The sequence below is a fragment of the Eubalaena glacialis genome, chromosome 11, assembly GCF_028564815.1.
Source record: "Eubalaena glacialis isolate mEubGla1 chromosome 11, mEubGla1.1.hap2.+ XY, whole genome shotgun sequence".
Classification (NCBI taxonomy): Eukaryota; Metazoa; Chordata; class Mammalia; order Artiodactyla; family Balaenidae; genus Eubalaena; species Eubalaena glacialis.
Genome location: NC_083726.1, coordinates 6,909,419 through 6,930,949, shown reverse-complemented (window position 1 = coordinate 6,930,949; position 21,531 = coordinate 6,909,419). Strand labels below are relative to the sequence as shown.

The window sequence follows — 21,531 nt, the reverse complement described above, 5'->3', positions numbered from 1 at the left end:
AAAAACAAGCCAGACTAATCTATATTACTTAGGGACGCAAACTAAAGGATAAAAGTATAAAGAAATGCCAGGAAGCGATTGCCCCAAATTCAGGATCGTGGTGCCTCTGAGGGGAGAGGGGTTGTCTTGGGGGTGTCCAGAGGCTTTGGGGCACTAGAATGTTCTCTTTCTTGACCTGGGTGGTAGACACACAGGATTTTGTTTTATAATATTTATTGTACTTATTTATTGTGTTTATTTATTTATTGTATTTATTGTGTATGTATGCTATTTCACAATTTTAAAAAAGAAAGCAATGACAATAGGACCAACTGGAATGGCATCTGAACCCCTCCCTGACGAGCATTTATAATCCACCTGGAATCATATCCCAGTGGGAGTTGTATCCCACAGCTCTGCTAAGAGACCCTCCACAGTCAAACTGAACCTCTCACCATTCCCTCCCCCTGGCTCTGCCTTCTGGCCTCCCAGCCTTTATTCATGCTGTGCCTGCCACCCACCCACCTGCTCTGTCTCCTCCCTGTCTCCCCTTCCAACATTCCCCCTGCCCCACCTCCAGCAGAGAGGTGCTTCTCGTCTGCCTGCCTTGAAAGCTCTTTATCGGGATTAGACGAAGATGAAAAGCAGAGGCCAGTCCTGCCAGAGGCCCAGAGCTGCGGGAAGGCAGGCAGCAGGCTCCTGACCACCTTGTGGACACAAAGGGAGCGGCGACCCCGAGCCCAGAGCAAACGGGGGAGGGGAAGCAAGCCTGCATCGGTACTCTGGCCTCGGGCCTTGTTCTGCGGGTGAGTCTCACGGACTCCACCAGGCTTGGGGTGGGGGCTGTGGCTTGTTCACCACCAGGTCCCCCCAGTGCCTAGAACTGGTCCTCTTCAATGAACATTTGAGAAATAAATACACCCCAGAGCTCTGGAAAGGCCAGGGAGAGAAAGAGGACTGACTTTTTTGAGGACACGGAGGCTCAGAAAGGTTAAGTAACTCGCCTGAGGTCACACAGCAGTCAATATAAGAAGGCAGGACTTGAACATGGTCTGTCTGGCCTCAGACAGACAGAGGTGACTTGGAGGTGACTTGAGGCTTGGTGGAAGCAGGGCTAGAGCAGGTGTGCAGCTGCTCCCAGGAAAGCTGAGCCTCAGACTCAGATGATTCACCTCTGAGGAGAGCAGGTGCCCCTGAGACCAGAGGTGGCTGCTAAACCCTTTGAGAAAAGTAGAATTTGCCGAGGGCTCAAGAGACCAGAGGAGAGCAGGAGGAGGAGGGTTGGGAGCAACAGAGGTCCTGAGATGCCATCCGAGGGTGAGCTGGAGACCCCTGGAAAAGTCGAAGTGACCCCAAGGAACCCGTGGGCTCCCCAAGATGGAGAGCCAGCCCACTGAATCTTGCATTTCGATTGGCTCCTCTAGGCTGGCAGGTGGCTGACATTCTCTGAGCCCTAACCACATGCCCTAACCTCAGTCTGGGGATGTGCCACCAGCAAGCACTACTGTCGCACCCACTTGACAGATGATGCCACCGAGGCACAGCAACATTAAGAACCTGCCCAGGGGCCCAGGATGAGTTGCAGAGCTCAGACCCAAACTCAGGCTGAACGCCCCTGGCCTGCACTCAACGCTGCCTCAGGCGGTTCAGGGAAACGGTGCACTGAGCCCAAGCTTCATGGACCATGCTCCGCAAGGCCCCCGGGGGACACAGTTGAGGCCACAGGCTGGGTCTTGGCGCTGGCAGTTGGTGGAGCTGTTTGCACCAGGCTGATGGGTGAGGTCAGGGGAGGTTTGGGGGACGTGGGAGAGGTAGGATTCCCTCCACCAAACTCTCAAAGCTCAGAGACAAGAGGGTGGGGAAGGGGTGTGGCACAGCAGAGAGACAGAGCCAGGCGCCCACAGGGGAAGGACCAGGAATAATGGGGTGCTGTCTGCTGCTCCAAGAGGTTCTAGAAGGGACTTCCCTGGTGGTCCAGTGGTTAAGACTCCACGCTCCCGATGCGGGGGGCACGGGTTTGGTCCCTGGTCGAGGAACTAAGGTCCCAGATCCCGCATGCTGCAAGGCGCTGCCCCAAACTAAGAAAGTTTCTAGGAGACCGCAAGGTGTTTCCACCTCTTGCGAAAGAGCAGAGTTTCTCTTTTGTATAATGTTTGCTGCAATACTGGGGGAAAAAAATCTGTTGTTTCTTTGCAGTCAAGACAGTTACAGAAATGCTTTTCACAGCAGCACCCCGAAAAGTCTCTTCCACTCAGGTACTAGGATGTGCCAGGTCCCTTTTGGGGAGGAGGGACCACACAAAGAGAAATGATGGGAATTAGGGGGAAATTAAGTTAAAAATGAAAAAGTAGGAGTTCCAACACATTGTCACCAACAAGCCACATTTCATCAGGCCATCTTTGCATCTGTCCATGGGTGGGTGAGTGGGGGGGTGTGAGGTGCCCAGATGAAAGGAGATGACCTCGCAGCGGGCCAGGCCTCGAGGCCTGCAGTAGGTACCACACAGTCAAGTCTTGCCTCCCCAGGGGGGGTAGATCTTTCTGTGAAGAATGTTCTTTACAAAGAAAGGTAGGAGGACCCCCAGAGCCCACTGCCAAGAGTCCTGGCTCGGGGCTGAACCTGGCCTCTACTTACCCTCCAGGCCGTGGGCAAGCTACCTGGCCTCCCTGGGCCTCAATTTCCTGGTTCCTAAATGGTGCCAGTGGGGACAGCACCCCAAGGGAGCCTCGAGGGGGCCTGAGTACGCATGTGAAGCCCAGCTTATGTGCTCAAAGAGGCTAATTCATGATACTAAGAATAGCTGTTATTGTTTATGGTATAACCGAAAGGCAGAGGATGAAGTAGAAAGGTGGGAAGCAGCTCCTGGACGGCTCATAAAAGTCAAGGTGAATGAGAAGGAAAGCACCCAGCCTGCACAGCGGGGTGGGAGGAATCCTGGGCCTACCAGAAGGTCGGCACTGCCCAGTTGAGACTGAGCCTCAGGGACCCCGGGGTGGGCAGCCCTGGCCAGGGACGCTCCTGGGAGTTCCCTGGCCTGGATGAACTTGCCCCAAAGCCACTCATCCCAGGGCCTGGCTTGGATCCAGGCCACCCAGCTTCTGAGGGAATCTGGGACCAGGAAAGGGGCACAGTGTCCGCCCCCGGAAAGTAATGATGTGGCCTCTGGTTGTTATTGCAGGAAGTGGGAGGTGCCTCCCTTTCTGACAACAGTGGCAATTCTGCCTGGGGCACTGTGCTCCCATGGCCAGCAGCTGCCTCCCTCCTCCCCCAGCTAAGAGGGGCCACACCTGGGCAGGTTCCATGCGGTGGCTCCACTGTAAGCTGCCCTGGGAGTGGGCTGTCCCTCCCCAGGGATCCCGCACCCAACTGGATGCCCCCAGGCCACCCACCTCTTTGAAGGGCCAGGAGGTCAGGCCGTGCTGGGAGGGAGGCTGCTCCAGCAGCGAGGGTGGGGAACGCTGCCCCTGCCTCTTCAAAAGCCACCTTGGTAAGGCCTTAGCTAAACATCTCCTGGTCCCTGAAGGCTTCCCCTGTGAAGTCTGCAATGTTCAAACGCAACCAGCAAATCCCCCGAGACAGGTCCCGGGAATTAGCCGCGGGGCAACACGAGCCAGAGAGGAGCGCGTGAGAAGGAGAGGATGGCGCACCTGTGCCTTCGAGCTGCAGGGTCCAGGAGAGCAGGAACAAGCCCAGGAGCCGGGGCGCTGGGATGCGGCCCGGCGGGGCCCGCCACCAAGGAGGCCCGCTCTCCATCGGGGCCTCCGGGTCAGTGGCCCTCCTTCCTCTTTAGCTCACAAGAGGGGACAGCCTGCTGGCAACCACAGTTCCCCTTCGCGTAGCCAAGAAGCTCCTCCCTGGCCGCCCGCCCTTCCGCTTCCTCAAGGCCTCAGTTGGCCCCCTTGTCCTCTCAATAACCCCCGAATTTCCACTCAAGTAGAGGGAACAGACCCAGGCCAGGTGGCCGGCCTCCAGGTGAGGATCTGGGGCTCACACTTGTCCAGGAGAAGAGCTGGGAGGGGCTAGGCCTCCCAATCCCCCCGGGGGGGTGGGCTTCTCCCCTCCTCGGCCCCTTTCCAGCTGGTGGCCTGTCTAGAAGACACTGGTGACAGAGGCGGGCACAGGATTTCCACGGGATTTCCAGGGCTGGTTTAGCTGCTCATGTCTGAAACTCTTTAAAACAAAAACAAAAACAAAAAACCAACCCCATTCACAGAAACTTCCCCCCGGAAATAGTCCAGGTCCAGGAACCCGTTGGATTGAGGTGCTCCTCAAAGAGTAGGGCTTTGCACTCCCCCAGTGTGGGAGCAGGGGGTGGAAGCGGTCGGGAGCATGGGACGGGGCAGGCCGTCAGGGGGAGGGCAGGCGCCCCAAGTTCCCAGCCTTCCACGGGGCCAAAAAGCCCGTCGTTAGCCCAGCGGAGGCCACCCTGGGTCCCCTGCAGAGGCCCAGCCAACGTCTCCCCTCTGACCGACCTCAAATGAGATGTCTTCCTTCCCTGCAGCTTCCCTGAACTTGAGCCACCCCTTCCCCACCAGGAGATACATGACTTTCTTCCCCATCCAGCCAGGACAACAGCCCCTGTCCTCCCCTCCACAGGCACCAGCACAGGTAATTCTCTGCCGCCTGGGCCCCTTTCCCCCGCAGACTGGGAGCCGCTCGGCCTGGCCTTCTGGAGCCCAGCACCGGGCAGAGCCGAATGTGGGGGGACAGAGGTCTGCCGCGTGTCCGGAGTGGCAGAGAGAAGGGGTCTGGGGTGGTGGTGAGGAGCCAGCTGGCACGGGAGGAAGGCGGGCTGAATTGAAGGTGATGAGTTTCAGCACGAGCTGAGCACTTCCCCTCCTTTCCCCATTAGTGCCCATCATATCCTCAAGATAAAGGTTTTTATCCCAATTTGACAAACTGTGCCCCCGAGAGGCAAAGCAACTTGCCGAGATCAGGGTGGGTACCTGGGGCCGGCATTCAGTGCCCAGCTGTGTGAAGCCGGAACCTCTCTCCCCACCCCTGACGCGGCCTCCAGTGATGGCAGGACGGGGTCCAGTTTCCGCCCATCGTCTGAGTGCTTTCCCCTCAGCCACTTAGCACACAAACAATGAAAGCCAGAAGCCGTTTCCTACCAACTCCAGGAGTGCCAGGAGGATGGCAAGCAGCAGGGCCCGCCCACCAGGTGAGGAAGACGTATGAACACCAGACATTTCCTACTGGCTGGGGGGCGGCGGGGACCCCAGTGGTATTGACTGTTGATCCATCACAGTGATACATGATAGCATATGTCACAGTGAGACACAGATAATCTGCTTCACGCTGTTTCCGAGCTCCTGGGGGGAGCAGGTTGTCTAAGCACCTCGATGCCATGGTGATAGACGTCATGTTAATGCCTCCACGCACGGAGGGAGCACTATAAAGGCATCAGTCTGTGCCTCTGGGGTCTCTTTATGACTCGGCATCGGGAGGCGGCCGAGCGCCAGGCAGCCTCGGAACACGGACCCGGGCTCTGCCTCCACACTTGCCTGTCCACTCCGGGGCTGCTCTACCTTCTCCCAGCCACCAACACAAGGCCCTGGGCCCCCTAACGGCGCAGCCCACCTCTGGATCTGCACGCTCGGAGCCCCAGGAGCTTGGCCACCTCTGAGCCCAAGTCCAGCCCACGGCCTCTCGCCTGCCTGGGGCCTCCTGTTTGTCTTCTTTACCTCTGACCACACCCCCCCCCCCCGAGCCTAGCACAGTGCCGGCACCTAGTATGTGCTCGATAAATATTGGTGCATGAATGATGGATGAATGAGCATAAGACGGGGGTAAAGTGCCTCCCTCCCAGGCTTGCTCTGAAGGTGGGTGCCTAACATCGAGCCTGGCACATAGTAGGCTCCCTTCAGGCCCCCGTGGGATGGCTGGACTCCAGAGTGGGGCGGGAGGAGGGCCATGCCCTCCCCGGGCAGATGTGACTTGAAAAGAAGTGGCTGGGGGTCTTGGGTCATTGTTGAGTTTCCTAGATGCTCTGAAGCCACCCAGTCTCCTGGGGAGAGGCAGGCATGGACCTTGGGTGGGGAGCCAGCGGGCCCAGGCTGTACTGTCTGGGCCTCAGGAACAAGGGTGATGGAAGAGAAACCACAGCACATTCAGAAACCTCATTTTCTTCAAGACTCTCCACCTCCTCTCACTGAAGTGGCCACCGAGCAACGAACTTGCTGGACTTCGGTCCATAGGCTTCTCCTCTCCCCTGCCCTTGGTGGGAGCTTCGAATAAGTGGGTGAAAGGAAGAGCAGAGGACATGAGGCTCTGTTGGCATCTCCGGTGGGCAGCCAGGAGCTTCGCGGCCTTTGGGCCAGGCCTCCGCAGCTGAGTCTGCAGGCGAGGGCCCCGGGGCCGGCGCGCTCAGCTCCTGCTCCTGTCCAGGCATCTGTCTGCCTGTCCACCCATCCATCCATCCATCCCTTCACATTTTCCTGAGCACCTGTTCTTCACCAGGCACTGGCCTCAACAGAAGGATGCAGAAGTGAAAGACCCCAGCTTCGAGGAGCCCATGTCTCGGGGCAGGGGGAGAACTATAATCAGCACAATTACACAATCACATGGCAGTTCAGAGCAGTTACTCAATGCCATACACCATCCAAAATGATTTTAATCTACACAGCAATTTAATCCTCACTGCAATTCTACGAGGCAGGTACTATAATCACTACCATTTTACAGGTAAGGACACTGAGGCACAAGGAGGTTAAAATAAAATTTGCTCAAGGTCACACAGCTAAGAAATGTGTCCAGGGGAAATGACTATGAAGATGACCCCAGCCTCTGCTCCTAACCACTGCTCCAGCCTGCCTCAATGGCAGAAGTGTGTACAGAGCAAAGAGGGAGGCAGGGGAAGAAGTGAACTACTCGGGGTGGAGGGAGGAGGGGCTACCCAGGAGGACTTCATGGAGGAGGTGGCAGCTGTGACGGAAGAGGAAATGGGGGAGCACACACATCCCCTGCAGTCCTAAGGCGCCTTGTCCACACAAAGACTAAAGCTTTCCAAACTGGACCACAATTGCTGGCCTCCATACACATATTAAATGCCTACTGTATGCCAGGCAGTGGGAGTACAAAACATAAATCATAGTTTTGCCCTTAAGGTGCTCCCTGTCTAGGGAGGAAAACAGAACCCCCAGACAGGATTTCCAACTGCCCCAAGTGAGTGAGGGTGAGTGAGCGAGTGAGGTGAGGCCCCTGGAGCCGCGTTTGGCTCCGATGCTCAGGATCTGCTGTGTCTTCTCTGCGTTTCCTCCCCAGGCTGCACTGTGGGCAACGGGTGTACAGGAAGCCGGAGGGGACCACTCTCCTCCCTTTCCCACCTGCAGGAAGTCACTTCCTTCCTCCGTATAGACGCCAGCACCAGGAGGAGCCCACCAGTTGGAGGGGCCCCCTGAGAACGCCCTCTGTACTGGCCTGGTGGTCGAGATGGAGAATGTCCCCCTCTGTCGGGCCTCCACGTCCCCACTGCCCGGGGTACCAGGGGAAGCTGGGTCGGCTCCTTGTTTCCTTCCATCCTCTCCCTCAAGCACCCCCGCACTGGAGAGAGCGGTGTTGAGGGCAGCCTCCCTCTTCTCCTAGCAATACTCATGTTCGCCTTGGAGGCCCCCTTTCTGCACCATGTAGCAGCCTGCAGGTGGGTGGTGCTGACGGACCCCCCCCCCCACCGCTGACCTCACTCTGAGAGTGGACCTGACCACCAAGCCCAGGGGGCCTGAGGACTGGCTATAACTCAGTCGAACGAGACCCATCTAATTGTGAACTTTCTCAGGAGGGAATGAGCTCTCTGTTACTGTAGCTGTGCAAACCATCCACCCTGCACGCTGCTGGAAGATGCCTGCCTGGCCTGGAATGCTGACCTGGCCCATCTCCAAAGTCCCTTCTCAGTTCAAGCTGCTCTGATTTTGGCCTGTTTATGAAATATTTGTTTCATGCCAGACACCATTCTAAAGGCTTTACATGTATTGAATACTTCAGTCCTCATAGAAACCTCATGTGAGTAGGTGTTATTATTGCCCCTATTTTACAGATGAGGAAACTGAAGTTCAGAGACTGTAAGCCACGTAACCTAAGGCCACACAACTAGTAAGCAGTGGAACAAGGACTTGAGCTCCTCGGCTGCGCTTTTAATCACTATGCTCTCCTGCAATTCATGTGATTCTCCCGGGGGGGGCTAGTATTACAACCCTCATTTAGTGATGGAGAAGAATAGAGTAAGTGGCCTGCTTGGGGGTCACAGAGGGGACCAGAGTGCAGGGTTTTCCTATTGGACATATACCCAGAGTTACATAAGACTTTCCTTGCTAACTCTGTTGGGGGGAGGCAGCAAGGAGCTAGTGCCCCTTCCCCAGCCCCTGCCACACTGAAAATAATCCTGAAGATCTGAAAAACAAAGGTGGCGTCATTTTTCAACCTTTATTCCATGTTCACCACGTGCCAAGGCCTTGTTAGGTTTAGGCTCTTGGTACAACTGTGTCCCCAGGAGAGACAAGCACCGACCAGGAGGCTAATCACTGGAGGTCCTTGGGCGGCGGGGACCAGAGCTTGAAGGTCCCGTACTCAAGCTGCCACCCCCTCCAGCCACAAGGACAGCCCCTGGGTTGTCCTGTGCTGATGGCGCCACCTGGTGGCACATGTGGCTCTCACCTGTGATGTCTTCCTCTCCAGGTCGCTTCTTCCCCCACTACTCAGCAAGGTCAGAGCAGGACTTGAGAGGCCACATGATAAAGTCGCAAGGGGCAGGGGGTGGACAGGGCAGTCAGGACCAGGCATGTGCTGGGGGCCTGTGGGAACAGAGGGCAGGGCATGCGGCTGTAGGGCCCCAGCCCGCCTGCCTCCCTGATGCCTTTCCTGGGCACCCACGGGAGCCTCCTTCAGAGCCCGCCCCACTCTGTCCTAACAGCTGCTTTGGCTGGGAACACCTTAGAAATTCCTCTTGGGAAAGCTTCAGAGGAGCGTTATTGGGCGCCAGGAAAACCAGTCCATGGCTTTGCAGGGACAACCAGGGACTTTCCCCGGCAGGGCTCCCCATAGAGAGTTCAGCCAATTAAGGAAGCAATTAGCCTCCCCTGAGGCTAATTCATGCATTGTCACCTCACACAGTTTTATGGTTCTTTGGGACAGAGGACAGAGGGCCTCAGTTCCCTGTGGGCAGAGGCGGGTGTGTGGCAGCCACTCCTTACAAAGATTCCTGGTCCCACCCCAGCGATCCAGCTCCACAAGGCTTTGGGAGGCCAGAGGGCCTGTGTTTTAACAGATGCTGGTTCTCACACTTGCGAAACTGCCCGAAGTGCTTCCCAAGGCAGATTTCCAAGGGGCTGTGGGCAGGGTGATGGGCAGCTCTCCAGGGGGCCTGCTCTGAAGGGGCCACTGGCCAGGAGGAGCCCTTCAAAGAGGCTGGGTCGTCCCTCCTTCCTTCCTTCTCCCCCCTTCTCCTCCACTTGTCCTCCCTCCCTTCTCCCTCCCCCTTGGAAGGCCAGTGTGGTGGAACTGGAACAAGCCCCCTCCATCTGCATCCCAACCTTACCTCCTAAGCCAGTGGGGGCAGTTTCCTCACCTACAGTATGGGGGTAAAATACCCACCTTGCACGGATTGGATGAAGAACAGTTGTGGTAACAGAGGTGAGAGTGCTTGGCAAAGAATGAGATGTTGGTTGAAAGTAGCTGTTTTGCCTTAAGCCTTTGAGCCTCTCTCGAGTAGGTCTCTTTACAAGAGGTGGGCCGGCGTCTCGGACGGGAGCAGGTTCTGCAGAGAACAACAAGGGTCCAGCATCAGGGGATGAGGCAGGTGTAGCCCCCAAAGGTGTGCGGTTATGGATGAGGAACTCTGCCTGGGGGGGCGGGTCTGGGGGCAGCAGGGAGACACACGGGAAGGGTGGGGAGTGGGAACAGGAGGGGAGGTCTTCCAGGCAGCCTGGAGTCCTCGAGCTGGCCCCTGGTAGGTTCCAAAGCAGGGTGCAGGGGGCTGGGCAGCAGCAGGGGACTCTCCCACCAGCTGACCCCTCAGGAAAGCTCTGCTCTCCCCTCTCCTCCCTGCCCAGAGGTACCTTTCCTCTCACTTCTCTTCCCATCGAACTGTGTCTAGGCCCGCTCCCTCATACCCTCTGCCTGGGGAGACCTGGCTAAAGGTCAGAAGGCCTTAGGTCCACAGACAGCAAAGAACCCAGGCCACCACCTCTAGTTCCTACAGGAGTCCAGAAGTCCCTCCAATGACCCACAAGGAACTTTGGTTCGCTCATTCACTCATTCAGCAAACATCTCCAGGGCGCTGCTCTGGGCCAGGCCCTGTCCTGGGCACCTTCCATCTAGGACAGAGCTTGACACCCACACATCTAAGTCACAACCCAGTGGGAACCCAGTGTGAAGGGGACATAAGCCCAGATCAGGCTGAGCCTGCCATGGAAACCAAGGCCACAGCATTCACAGAGTCTTGGTAAGATGCTCCAGGAGTAGAAGAGAGAGGGCTGGCAGGAGGGGCTGGGACGTCAGGTCCAGGCTAAGAAGCTGAGACAGGAGAGGGGTCCAGGGGAGCCAGACTGGGACGGACTCCCTTCTCCCCCATCCTCTGATGAAGCTACCTTCTCTGTCCAGTGTCAACAATCAGATGAATAAAACCATTTATTTTTCTATTAAAAAATTACTGGTATTGCAACTAGTAAAGATTCCTACTGTTTTCATTTCACATGTACAGATTTTCAGCCACACTCTGAGTTAAGCAGATTCCTGGCTGTTCCTGGAAGCCCGGCATCATTTATGACACGGTTTCTGAGTGGAAAGACTTTCTCCAGAAGACAGCTCATTTGGAAGTAAAGAGATTTCCTGCGTTCACTGGAGTGAAAATCCCGTGCTTTACAAAACCGCCTGCAACACTGAGGAGAGGCTCTGGGCTTCTTAGGACCAGAAATCTTCATGGGGCGTGCTGATCGAGAAGACCACAGTCTGCCCTTCGTCCAGGTAGAAAAAGGAAGGGAAAAAGTCAGCTGAGTCTAGACCTTTGGATGCTGCGCCGTGAAACTTCCACCAGGTCACAGCAGATGGGCAGCAGCCTGAGAGCCCAAAGATTTCACTCACCCGGAAACCTCCTCCCCAGGAAATTCCCCCACCCCCACGGAGCCCAAAGGAAAGTATTTTCAGGCTTCTTTCATTGGACTTGGGTGAAAGTATTCCTAAGCAGCGGCCCAGCCTGGCTGGGAGCCCGGGCCTGAGTCACCGCATCCCTGCGCCCTGCTGGCCACTTCTTTTCCTTTCTTCCCTCCCTGAATCTATCTGCTGATCTTTGTGTCACCACCTTCTGGAAGATGAGCCAGGCGCAGGCCGTGGCCATCCCTGAGCTGCCCATGGGACCGGGGCTGGGCTCCTTGCCAGATGCAGCTGACCTCAGAGTAGGCAGGAGGCCCTTTGTCACCCGGCCCAGGGCCTGGACCCAGGCAAGGGTCCCCTCTGACACCATCCTGCCCCCTCCCCCGCCAGAGGGGGAGGGGAGGAGACTAACAAATGGTCCTGGGGTCCGGGCAGCTGAGGGGACAGCTGTGCTTGGGGTCAGGTGGGAAGGTTGGCAGGAGGCCTTGGCTGTTTGGGGAACATACTGGGGGAGGAGGAGATGAGGGGGGATGGGCTCAGTGGGCTTCCTGGGGTCTGCAGGTGGCCTGGGGCTCCCTGGAGCCCTTGTGGCTTTGCTCCCTCCCCTCCCCACCCCTCCCTCTGCTTGTGTTCCGCCTGTGACGGGAGGCTCTCAGGCTCACAGAGCCGCCCCTGCCCTGGATGAAAAGTCTTTCCCTCGGAGGTTTTTTTTTTTTAAGAAGGATACAAGTCATCCTTTTTTTTTTTTTTAAATTTATTTATTTTTGGCTGCGTCGGGTCTTCGTTGCTGTGCGCGGGCTTTCTCTAGTTGCGGCGAGCAGGGGCTACTCTTCGTTGCAGTGCACGGGCTTCTCATTGCAGTGCCTTCTCTTGCTGCGGAGCACGGGCTCTAGGCGCGCCAGCTTCAGTAGTTGCAGCATGCAGGCTCAGTAGTTGTGGTTCATGGGCTCTAGAGCGCAGGCTCAGTAGTTGTGGCACACGGGTTTAGTTGCTCTGCGGCATGTGGGATCTTCCCAGACCAGGGCTCGAACCCATGTCCCCTGCACTGGCAGGCGGATTCTTAACCACTGCGCCACCAGGGAAGCCCTTTCCCTCGGAGTTTTCACCTCCAGGTCCTTCTTCTTCCATTTCCCGAGCAGGTCTCTTTCCTTCTCACAGGTGAGGACATGGGGGTATGGTCCCCTGCCTCCCCCTCTTCAGGCCAGGACATCCCTGGTCCTGTTCATTCCCCCCACCCTGCTTCCAGACCCTTCCCCATAGAGGGCTCCTCCAGCCTGCATCTCCCTGGTGCCCAGCTGGGGTCTGACCGGGGCTGAGGTCAATGGGACCATGGCCCCGCCCACATTCTGGACAGATACCTCCTGAGAATCCCCTACCTCCTTCTGTGTCCCCTGTTTCCCCTGAGCTGCTGGTCGACCCTCTGCTGTGCCCCCTCTATGCCCCAGAAGCCACCCCCAACGTGGGTCCTCTTTTGAAGTAACTCATGATGTTGACTAACGTCTGCCTCTCACGTGGCAAAGCCTGCCCTTCCCTGAAGAGGCCCATCAGGGCGGACCGAAGGGAGAGGCACTGTCTCAGAAGACCCCCTCCTCGTCTCGACACTCTGATCCCAACCCCTCGCATCATTGGCTGAGATTGTTCACAGGTCATTTTGATTTAGAAAAAGGCTTTCTCAGGCTCTTGGGATCCACTCTCTATGCGGAAGTTCAGAGCAAAGGCAAAGATAATACTCACCCACTTAGCGGGGCCCATGGGAGGAACTGAAACCATCTTTGTGAGACACGCACCAGGAAAAGACAGAGGGAAGGGGCTAAGAACTGGCATCTGTTACGGACGCAGGAGGCCTGCAGGCACTTTACACACGTGATGTCACAGCCCCCCAGGAGGGACATGATCCCCCTGTTGACAGAGAAAGAACTGAGCTGGGGAACCCAGCCAGCCAGGATCCAGAGCGAGGCAGTGGTAGGACCAAGCCCCTCTCTTCTCTGTAAACCGCCTGCTCTCAGCACAGAGGAAACTGGGGTCTGAGGCTTACAGTTTCAAGGGGATTTTCACTGGCAAAAAATCCCTACAATTGCAAAGCCAATTTTAGGTATGACTGTAAATATTAACTTCCCCTTCTTGTGAGAACAGAACTCACAAGTTACAAGTTCTAAAAGGCTGACAAAACCATAAACATCAAGCAACTCAGTAACATAGAATATTCTGTATTAACTGCCCGACCACCTCTATAAGGCATTCCCTGTGATTTTGTACACTGATCACCTCTTCGTTGGACAAGGATTCTGGAATGTCATATTCTATCGAGAGAATATAAACTTCGACCAAGTTTCCTTCATAGATGAGCAGGAAGAATTCAGGGCATGTCCAGTTTCCTCACGCAGGGACTATCCTTCTCCTTGGATGGATGACCCTCAATACCCAGTGTGGCCGTGATATGCTCTGCAGGGACCTATTTTGAGTTATGTGTTATGTTCATTGATGTCAATATTTCATGTCAAATCACCAGGAAATTTAAATCTTATTCCATTGTGTTCATCGGATGCCCTCTTCTTCATTCATCGGTGGGAGAATTCCTGGAAGCCATCTGGACCCTCAACAGCCCAAGAACTGGTCTCCACGTGGAGGTAACTGGGAGCCACATAACCCAGGGCCAGTCCAGCACCAGCCGCCTGGAAGAGAGAAGGGAAGGGAATCAAGGGGAAAGAGGCTTAACTAACTGAGGTTAAAATGTCTCACATCTGCAAACCTTACAGAAACCTATGGTCATGTGAACGCAATGCAATTGCATATTGCAATTCAGTGGCCGAAATAAAGCCTGTGTTTTTACTGAATGGCACTGACTGAGCAGGTACATCCAGGCGGAGCCAAGCCACTCCTTGGCTGTTCTAGAGAAAGTGCCCCAAAGACGATGCGGCAGCCAAACTCCCGCTAGTTTTCTGTCTCTCTCAAAAGGCGCAGCCTTGGAAATAACCCTTGCAGGTAGGGGTGGCCTCTCTGCCTTATAGGAAACTGAGTCTGGACTTGGAGGAGGCAGGAGATCTGGGTGCAAGGCCCGGCCCGGCCTCTTCCTACCTGTGGGAACTTGGGCAAGTCATGAGGGTCCGACCTGAGCCTCCCCTTCCTCCTCCGTGAGGCCGATGAGGAGAAGAACAGCCGCAAGGAGTGGGAGTGCCTGTGAGTGTGAGAGCCCGTGGATGTGCATGGGGCTGTTCACTTCTGTCCGGGGATCCTGCCGTCTGGGGCTCTGCAGGGGGGCCCAGGAGCCCGGTTCTGGGAGCTCCTCTGTCTCCCCAGGCATAGAGAAGGGGTGATGTCTCTGATCAGGATTCTGAACCAGTTCCCGCTAGGCTGTGTTTACCAGCAGGCAGGGTGCCAGCCTCCCGCCCTGGCCTGGGCCTGCCCTCCACACTGGGGCGCTCTGACCAGCCCACCCGGCCACCTCAGCAGCCAGGCTCCGGCCTCGTTTCCTTTTCCTTTCAGACCTGATGGATGACTGACGGCTCCTCCTCCAGCTGTAGAGAACTCCAGCCCGCACTTTGCCTCCAACTCGATCGTGCAGGACCCAGCTCCCCTTCATCCTGGCATCAAATGTGTGTTTGATCAGCTTTTCATCCGTTTTCTGAAAATGTGGCGATTTGAGGCTATTCTGAATCTTGCAGAACTGTATGTGTTGCACCCTGGCAAGATATTGATGAAGCCCCAAAGCTGATACTGGATGGATGCCCTGCTCTCTGACAGCCCCTTCATCCCCTCACGGCCCCCGCCATGGCCCCCACAGCCCCTGGCTCTCTCCCCTTTGCCAGGGCCACCGTGAGGGACAGAGGGTCAGCTGAATGCTCTTAGCAGAGGGTCAGAGAGGCGGTGAACCTGTCCTCACTGGGTGGGGCTCCTCTGTCCCGCCCCCCCCCAGGTCAGATGGGAGGGGAGGGGTGGGGTGGGAGGGGTGGGGTAGCATAGAACAAGGTGGCATCTCTGTCCTGACATCCTGGATTCCATGGCCCCTCTGCTCAGCCTTCCTGAGAGTAAAAAAAAAAAAAAGATTGTTTCAGTGCTGGTTAAGTGTTCTGCATCTCACATCTTTAGTAATAAGCTTTCTCATTTGGCAGCAAATCCCAGTTTTACAAAGCATTTTTTCAACCATTTTTTTCCCTTGTGCACAGACCCCTGTAAGGTAGCAGCTCCCCAAGTTTTCAGAGAAGGGAGCCAGGCATCGGAGAAGCTGTGGCAAGTTCATGAGTTACTGTCAAGGATGCTCATAGGTCGATCCAGCAACAGAAAGGCCAGGGGTACCCTGATTGGGAGCTGCGGGCGTCAGGGCAGGGAGCCAGGGGCCTGGCAGGCAGGGTTGTGGGTGGTGGCAGTGGACCTTGGACCAGGGCTCAGGATGGAAGCTCTGAAATCCCAAGGGTGAGGAAAGAGGGAGAACAGAGCAGGGCAGAAACAAGGACCCAGTGAGGATGCTGGGGACAGAGTGAAATCAGAGCTCAGAAAGTGTAATAATCAAAGATCTATAAAGACAAAGCTCATCACCCCCGGCCTCCCACCCCTCAGTCCCTCTCCCCCAGAGGGGTCTACACCCTCAGGCTCACCTGCAACCTTCCTCACTCTTCTGATCTGCAAACAAATAAAGCACAGAGCCACACACAGCCAGGGAACTGGGTTTGTTGGTTTTTACTGCGGTAGGGCCATCCTCGCCCTTTTCACCTGAATGCGTCTTGCTTCGGGCTGGTAGGCAGGCCGGTGTGGGCAGCTCCAGCCTGCGCCTGGCCGGTCAGCTAAATCAGGAGGGAGGGCCAGGCAAGGCTGCAGAAAAGCAAAGATCTGCTGATCTTCTCTGCCCGGGGTGGGGTTGTGGGGACTGGCCCTGGGGGAAGAAACAGAGGGCAGGAAACTGAAAGAAGCCAGCTGCGGGTGGGGACAGCCCTGCCCGATTAAATGACCTGGAGAGGGCAGGAGTCCCCACAGGACAATCAAGGCTGTTCCTAGGGTGGGGTGGGGCGGCAGGGGGAGCAGGGGAGGATGCTGGCCCAGTAAAAACTGGCAGAACCGCCCCCATCATAAAAGGATATGTTTTCGTCAGGCTTTTTTCTAATCCATACTCCCCTCCCCCCCATTTCTCCCTGTCGCCTTGTTTCACCACGGACACCACTGGGGAAATTGCTGGGAAAGGAAGGAGGGAGAAGCAATGGGGTTTATTAGGAATGGTGACTTTGTGATTTTCTGCTGCTAAGTGGCAACTCTAGCTGCCCTCCCCCCGCCTGCCGGACAGAGGAGATGGGGACAGTGAGGCTCAGCCCCAGCCCGAGGTCTGGGAGTGACAGCAGAGGACAGCGAAGGCTACAGGGCCACCAGCAAGCACCAGGCCTCCAGCTTCCCTCTGCCCTCTCTGAGACAGTCTTACTGAATGTAGTCGCTTGAACTGTGTTCCCCAAAAGATATGTTCAAAGACTAACCCCCTGTGAATGTGACTTTATTTGGAAATAGGGTCTTTGCAGATATAATTAGTTCCTTTCATCTCGAGATGAAATCATCTTGTATTTAGGGTCGGCCCTAAATCCAATGGCTGGTGTCCTTGTAAGAAGAGGAGGGGACACACAGAGACACAGGAAGGAAGTCCACATGAAGATGGAGGCAGAGACTGGGGTGATGTAGTTACAAGCCAAGGGATGCTGGGGGCCACCAGAAGCTGGGAGAGGAAAGGATTCTCCCCCGGAACCCTCAGCAGGAGCATGACCCCGCCGACACCTCGACTTTGGAGCACTAACCTCCAGAACTGTGAGAAAACAAACGTCTGTTGTCTGAAGCCACTCAGTTCGTGGTACTTTGTCACAGCAGCCTCAGGAAACGAATACACTGAATAAAGAAACCAAGCAGGGATCATTAGGAAGGATGATGACTCTCCTGAAGAAGAGGCAGGCAAGGGATTTTAAACACCTCTGAATCCACTTGGGAGCAACCCTTTTACAACAAGGTGTAGTAAGAGAGAAGTAGGTAACCTTTTATTGTAAAGCCACATAACCTTATGAAAAGTCTGGAAAATAGAAAAGCACATTTACCTGTTACCCCATGATACCCTTTGGAGTCTACAGACCTGGGTTCAAATCCCTGCTCCATCATCCTTTTGACTTGAACGTAATTCACTTCTCTGAGCCTCAGTTTATTCATCTGTAAAGTGGGGATAATAATCCTGCCCTCCCAATTTTGTTAGAATTAAACAAGAAAATACACACGAGGTCCTAGCACGTGCCTGGCTACTCACCAAATCTTAGTAAGGTGCTTGTTGAATACTGGTTCCTCCCCCTCTCTGATAAAAAGCTCCAAAATGATGAGATTGGGTTTGTTTTAAAATCCCTAAATGTGGATGTATCACAACTTTCTTCTTCCTTTATTTGGAAACAATGAAGGTTTTTTTTAACTTTTAGAAAGACTTATTTTTAAATTTACATACAGTAAAATTCACTCTCTTGGGTATATAATTCTCTGGGTTTTGACAAGTGCGTAGAGTCGTGTAACCACTACCATAGTCAATACAAAGAACATTCCAGGGACTTCCCTGGTGGCCCAGTGGGTGAGACTCCGCGTTCCCAATGCAGGGGGCCGGGGTTCGATCCCTGGTTAGGGAGCTAGATCCCACACACATGCCGCAACTAAGGAGCCCGCCTGCCGCGACTAAAAAAAAGGATCCCGCACACCGCAACGAAGATACCGCGAGCCGCGGCTAAGACCCCTCGCAGCCAAAATAAATAGATAATTTTAAAAAACAAACAAAAAAAAACCAGTCCATCACCTCCCAAATTCCCTCCTGCAGCCCCTTTGTGGTCAGACCCCCGCCCCAGCCTCCAGCAACCACTGGCCTGTTCTCCTTTTGTCTTTTCCAAAAAGAGGTTCATAGAAGTGGAATCGCAAGCACGTGGCCTATTGCGTCTGGATTCTTTCACTGGACATACGCTTCTGAGGTCCGTCCATGCTGTCGCATGGCTTCCCCCGTATCGCGGGGGGTTCCCGCCGAGTGTGCTCCTGTGTGGATGACCACAGTGGCTGGTCCCTCCAGGTGAAGGATGCGGGCTCTTCCCCGATTTCAGTGATTATGAATAAAATTGCTATAAGCATTCATGTCTGGGTTTTCGTGTGACCATGAGTTTCCATTTCCCTTGGGTAACACCTGAGAGTGGGGTTCCAAGTTCCCATCAGGTTTCTAATGGCCTCTGGGTCAGACCTGCTCAGAGGTGGGGTGGGGAGAGGAGCACGGTCTGGGAAGATCTGGGTCCCTGTCGCAGCTCAGGGATGACAAAGGTCAGACAACTGAGGAACACAGTGAGGCTGCGGTCACCTCAGCCTCCTCCCGATCTGCTTCCCTTCTCTGGGAACGACCAGGCCAGGGCGGGGAGGAGGGTGGCCAGCGATGGCCCCTGGGACTAACCCGAGTTTTGTGGTATAATCCACATGTTCCGCTGCAGCCCTCCGGGGTGGGGAGGTGGGGGCAGCTCTGTTTAGTTCTGGTGCTACTGGGCCTGCAGGTGGGTCTGTGCCATCCTTGCTCCTTGCGGCTGTTTCTGGACTATTCTCCTCCCTCCTCCTTACAAAGCCTCCCTCTGCGCCTCCCGTCCTCAGTTCTTCTTACGTGTCACCTGTTACCTCTCCTGGCGGCAGGCACCCAGACCTCCAGGCCACGCCGCCCCCGGTCCTTGAAGATCCTAGCACATGGCCTACTGTCCCATCCACCAACTGCTCCTGTCTTCTCAGTGATTCCAGAATCCGTGTCGATAGTCCTTAGGCCTCTCAGTCCTTCACTTTCTCTCCTCCAATGGCTTTGTCCTCCTCGAAGCCCAAGGACCCAAGGCACGCTCTAGACCTTGCACCTGTGTCCAGATCCTTCAGCCCCTCAATTTCCAGCACTTCTTTGTCACCACCTCCTACCATCCATTTCCTGCTTCTGGATTCCTGCTTCCAACAACCCTTGCCTGCCTCAGGACCTACGAGCCATGATCTTACCCTCACCCCATCCTCACTCAGCATCACAGTCACTCTGACACCTGGACCCCCCCTCCATCCTCATCCTACTTGCCTGGGGAGAGCCCGGCTCTGGTCAGATCCCACCCTCCACCCACCTGTGCACACGCCCACTCTCCCCAAGGTGGCTGGAGGCCAACACACATGCCCACGGACCGCTCTCACTCACGATCCAAACCGCCCACCCCGCAGGGCCCCACTGCCACCTGGTCCAGTCCCTGCCCCCGCTCCTTGGGGAATATCCCCACCTCCCCTCTCTGCTTCGCCCACCTGTTGTACTTTCCTGAGGAAAAGGAGAAGCGACCAGCAAAGAAATCAGGATCCCTCAAGATCCCTTGCCTCCATCCTTCTGCTTGTTCAGACTAAAACCTCGGGGTCGTCCCCACGTCCCCGCCTCCTCTCACACCCCACCCCTCCACCTGAAAGTATCCCCACAGTACAGCCCCTCACGTCCCCTCCATGCCATCGGGCCCCTCCGAGCCCCTGTCTCCCACCCGGTTCACCGTGGAGCCTCCCCACCAAGCTCCCGTCTCTGCCTACGTGTCCTTCCCAGCTTGTGCTCAGCAGCAGAAGGAGAAGCCGGGTCGCATCCCACCTGCACACGCTTCGTGTCACTCAGAGTCAAAGCCAGCGTCCTTGAGCCCTCACAGGCTCTCTAGGACCTGCTGCCGCCCCACCTGTTACTTTCCGTCCAGCCTCCTCCCCTTCTCTCTCAGGCTCGCCCGCTCGCCACACTGGCCTCCTTGCTGGCTCTCCAGCCAAACTCGCTCCCCTCTGAGCCTTGGTACTTGCTGATCCCTCTGCCTTGAGCCTTGCCCCCCCACCAATATCCATGACCGTCCCTCCTGTCGCCGTTTTCCCAGCTTCACTAAAATGTTCCCCTCCTAGGGAGGTCTTTCCAGGCCACCCCATCTAAAACGGCACCTTCTCCAAGCTGCGTCTCCCTCCCTGCCTGTGTTCTTCTTTGGCACTACTGCAGTGTCTTTTTTATCTTTATTTACCTTGTTTGCTGTCCATCTCCCTTTACTGTGACGTGAGCTCCACGAGAGCAGTGAGTGGTCATCTACCCACTGCCGAGTTCCCAGCGCTATCGCAGTGCCTGGCACGTAGCAGGGACTCAACAAGTCTCTGCTCTCCTACGCTGCCCGCGCCACCCGGGACCTCTCCTGGGGCCGTATCCTGTCCTTCTTGCCAACTCAAGCCGCTGCTTTGGAAATTCTCCCTGGCTCTGCATCATTCCCCACTAGCTGTTGGGTCATTTCCATCAGTGTAAAAACGTGCAAATACACTGTAATTTCTCCTTCTTAAGAAGAAAACAACCAAGGACTTCCCTGGTGGTGCACTGGTTAAGAATCCGCTTGCCAATGCAGGGGACACGGGTTCGATCCCTGGTACGGGAAGATCCCACATGCCACGGAGCAACTAACCCCATGTACCACAACTACTGAGCCTGCACTCTACAGCCCGCGAGTCACAACTACTGAGCCCACGTGCCACAACTACTGAAGCCCGCGTGCCTAGAGCCCGTGCTCCACAACGAGAGAAGCCACCACAATGAGAAGCCCGCACACTGCAACAGAGTAGCCCCTGCTGGCCGCAACTAGAGAAAGCCCGTGCGCAGCAACGAAGACCCAACAATAAATAAATAAATAAATAAATAAATAAATAAAATGCTAGTTCTTTAGGAAAAAAAAAAGAAAGAAAGAAAACCTAAAAAATAGGATCACACAAAGTGGGAGAGAGGGAACAGTGTAGAGAGGATAGGGGTAGAACTGGACCTCTCTAAACATACCTTGTTTTGTAGTTTTGACTCTGGAACCATGTAACTGCCTTATTTAATTATAAACTGAAATTAAATTGAAATGAAAGAAATCCCCTAAAAAAACAGAAGCAAAAGGATGGGCTTCCCCGGTGGCGCAGTGGTTAAGAATCCGCCTGCCAATGCAGGCGACAAGGCTTCAAGCCCTGGTCCGGGAAGTTCCCACATGCCACGGAGCAACGAAGCCCATGCACCACAACTACTGAGCCTGTGCTCTGGAGCCCGCAAGCCACAACTACTGAAGCCCGCGTGCCTAGAGCCCGTGCTCCGCAACAAGAGAAGCCACCGCAATGAGAAGCCCACGCAGCGCAACGAAGAGTAGCCCCCACTCACCGCAACTAGAGAAAGCACGCACGCAGCAAGGAAGACCCAACGCAGCCAAAACTAAATAAATAAAATAAATAAATAAATTTTAAAAAAAAAAAGCAAAAGGAAACGAATAGATGTAACTGTGTATAAAGTTGACGGCTCAACCACTCAGGAACTATTTCAAGAGAAAATAATTTGACCGTACATCCCAGAAAAAATACTGCAAAGATTTAAAAAAAGAGCAAATAAATCTTAAATTGTTTCCAGTAATCATATTGTTAGCAATAATATTGGTATTTTTCTGAAATATATAATATAAATAAAAT

At 55.1% G+C, this 21,531-nt stretch overlaps 1 protein-coding gene and 1 long non-coding RNA gene across 4 annotated transcripts in view; both read right to left on the bottom strand.

Annotated features, from left to right (window-relative positions):
* Positions 1-3,732, bottom strand: part of NFAM1 (NFAT activating protein with ITAM motif 1) — a 33,538-nt gene extending 29,806 nt beyond the window's left edge. Inside the window, exon 1 of the mRNA XM_061206621.1 lies at positions 3,627-3,732. Coding sequence (XP_061062604.1) covers positions 3,627-3,732 — 106 coding nt within the window. The remainder of the gene's footprint in view (positions 1-3,626) is intronic.
* Positions 3,733-12,658: 8,926 nt separating this feature from the next.
* Positions 12,659-21,531, bottom strand: part of LOC133100891 (uncharacterized) — a 52,944-nt gene continuing 44,071 nt past the window's right edge. For 2 of the 3 annotated variants that reach the window (XR_009702553.1, XR_009702555.1), the window contains exons 2-6: positions 16,833-16,920; positions 15,657-15,931; positions 14,550-15,083; positions 13,330-13,736; positions 12,659-12,963 (exon numbers count right to left, since the gene is read on the bottom strand). This is a non-coding gene — a long non-coding RNA (uncharacterized LOC133100891). Of the gene's footprint in view, positions 12,964-13,329; positions 13,737-14,549; positions 15,084-15,656; positions 15,932-16,832; positions 16,921-17,326; positions 17,368-21,531 lie in introns of those variants that run through there. The other variant, XR_009702554.1, reaches the window with a different exon arrangement.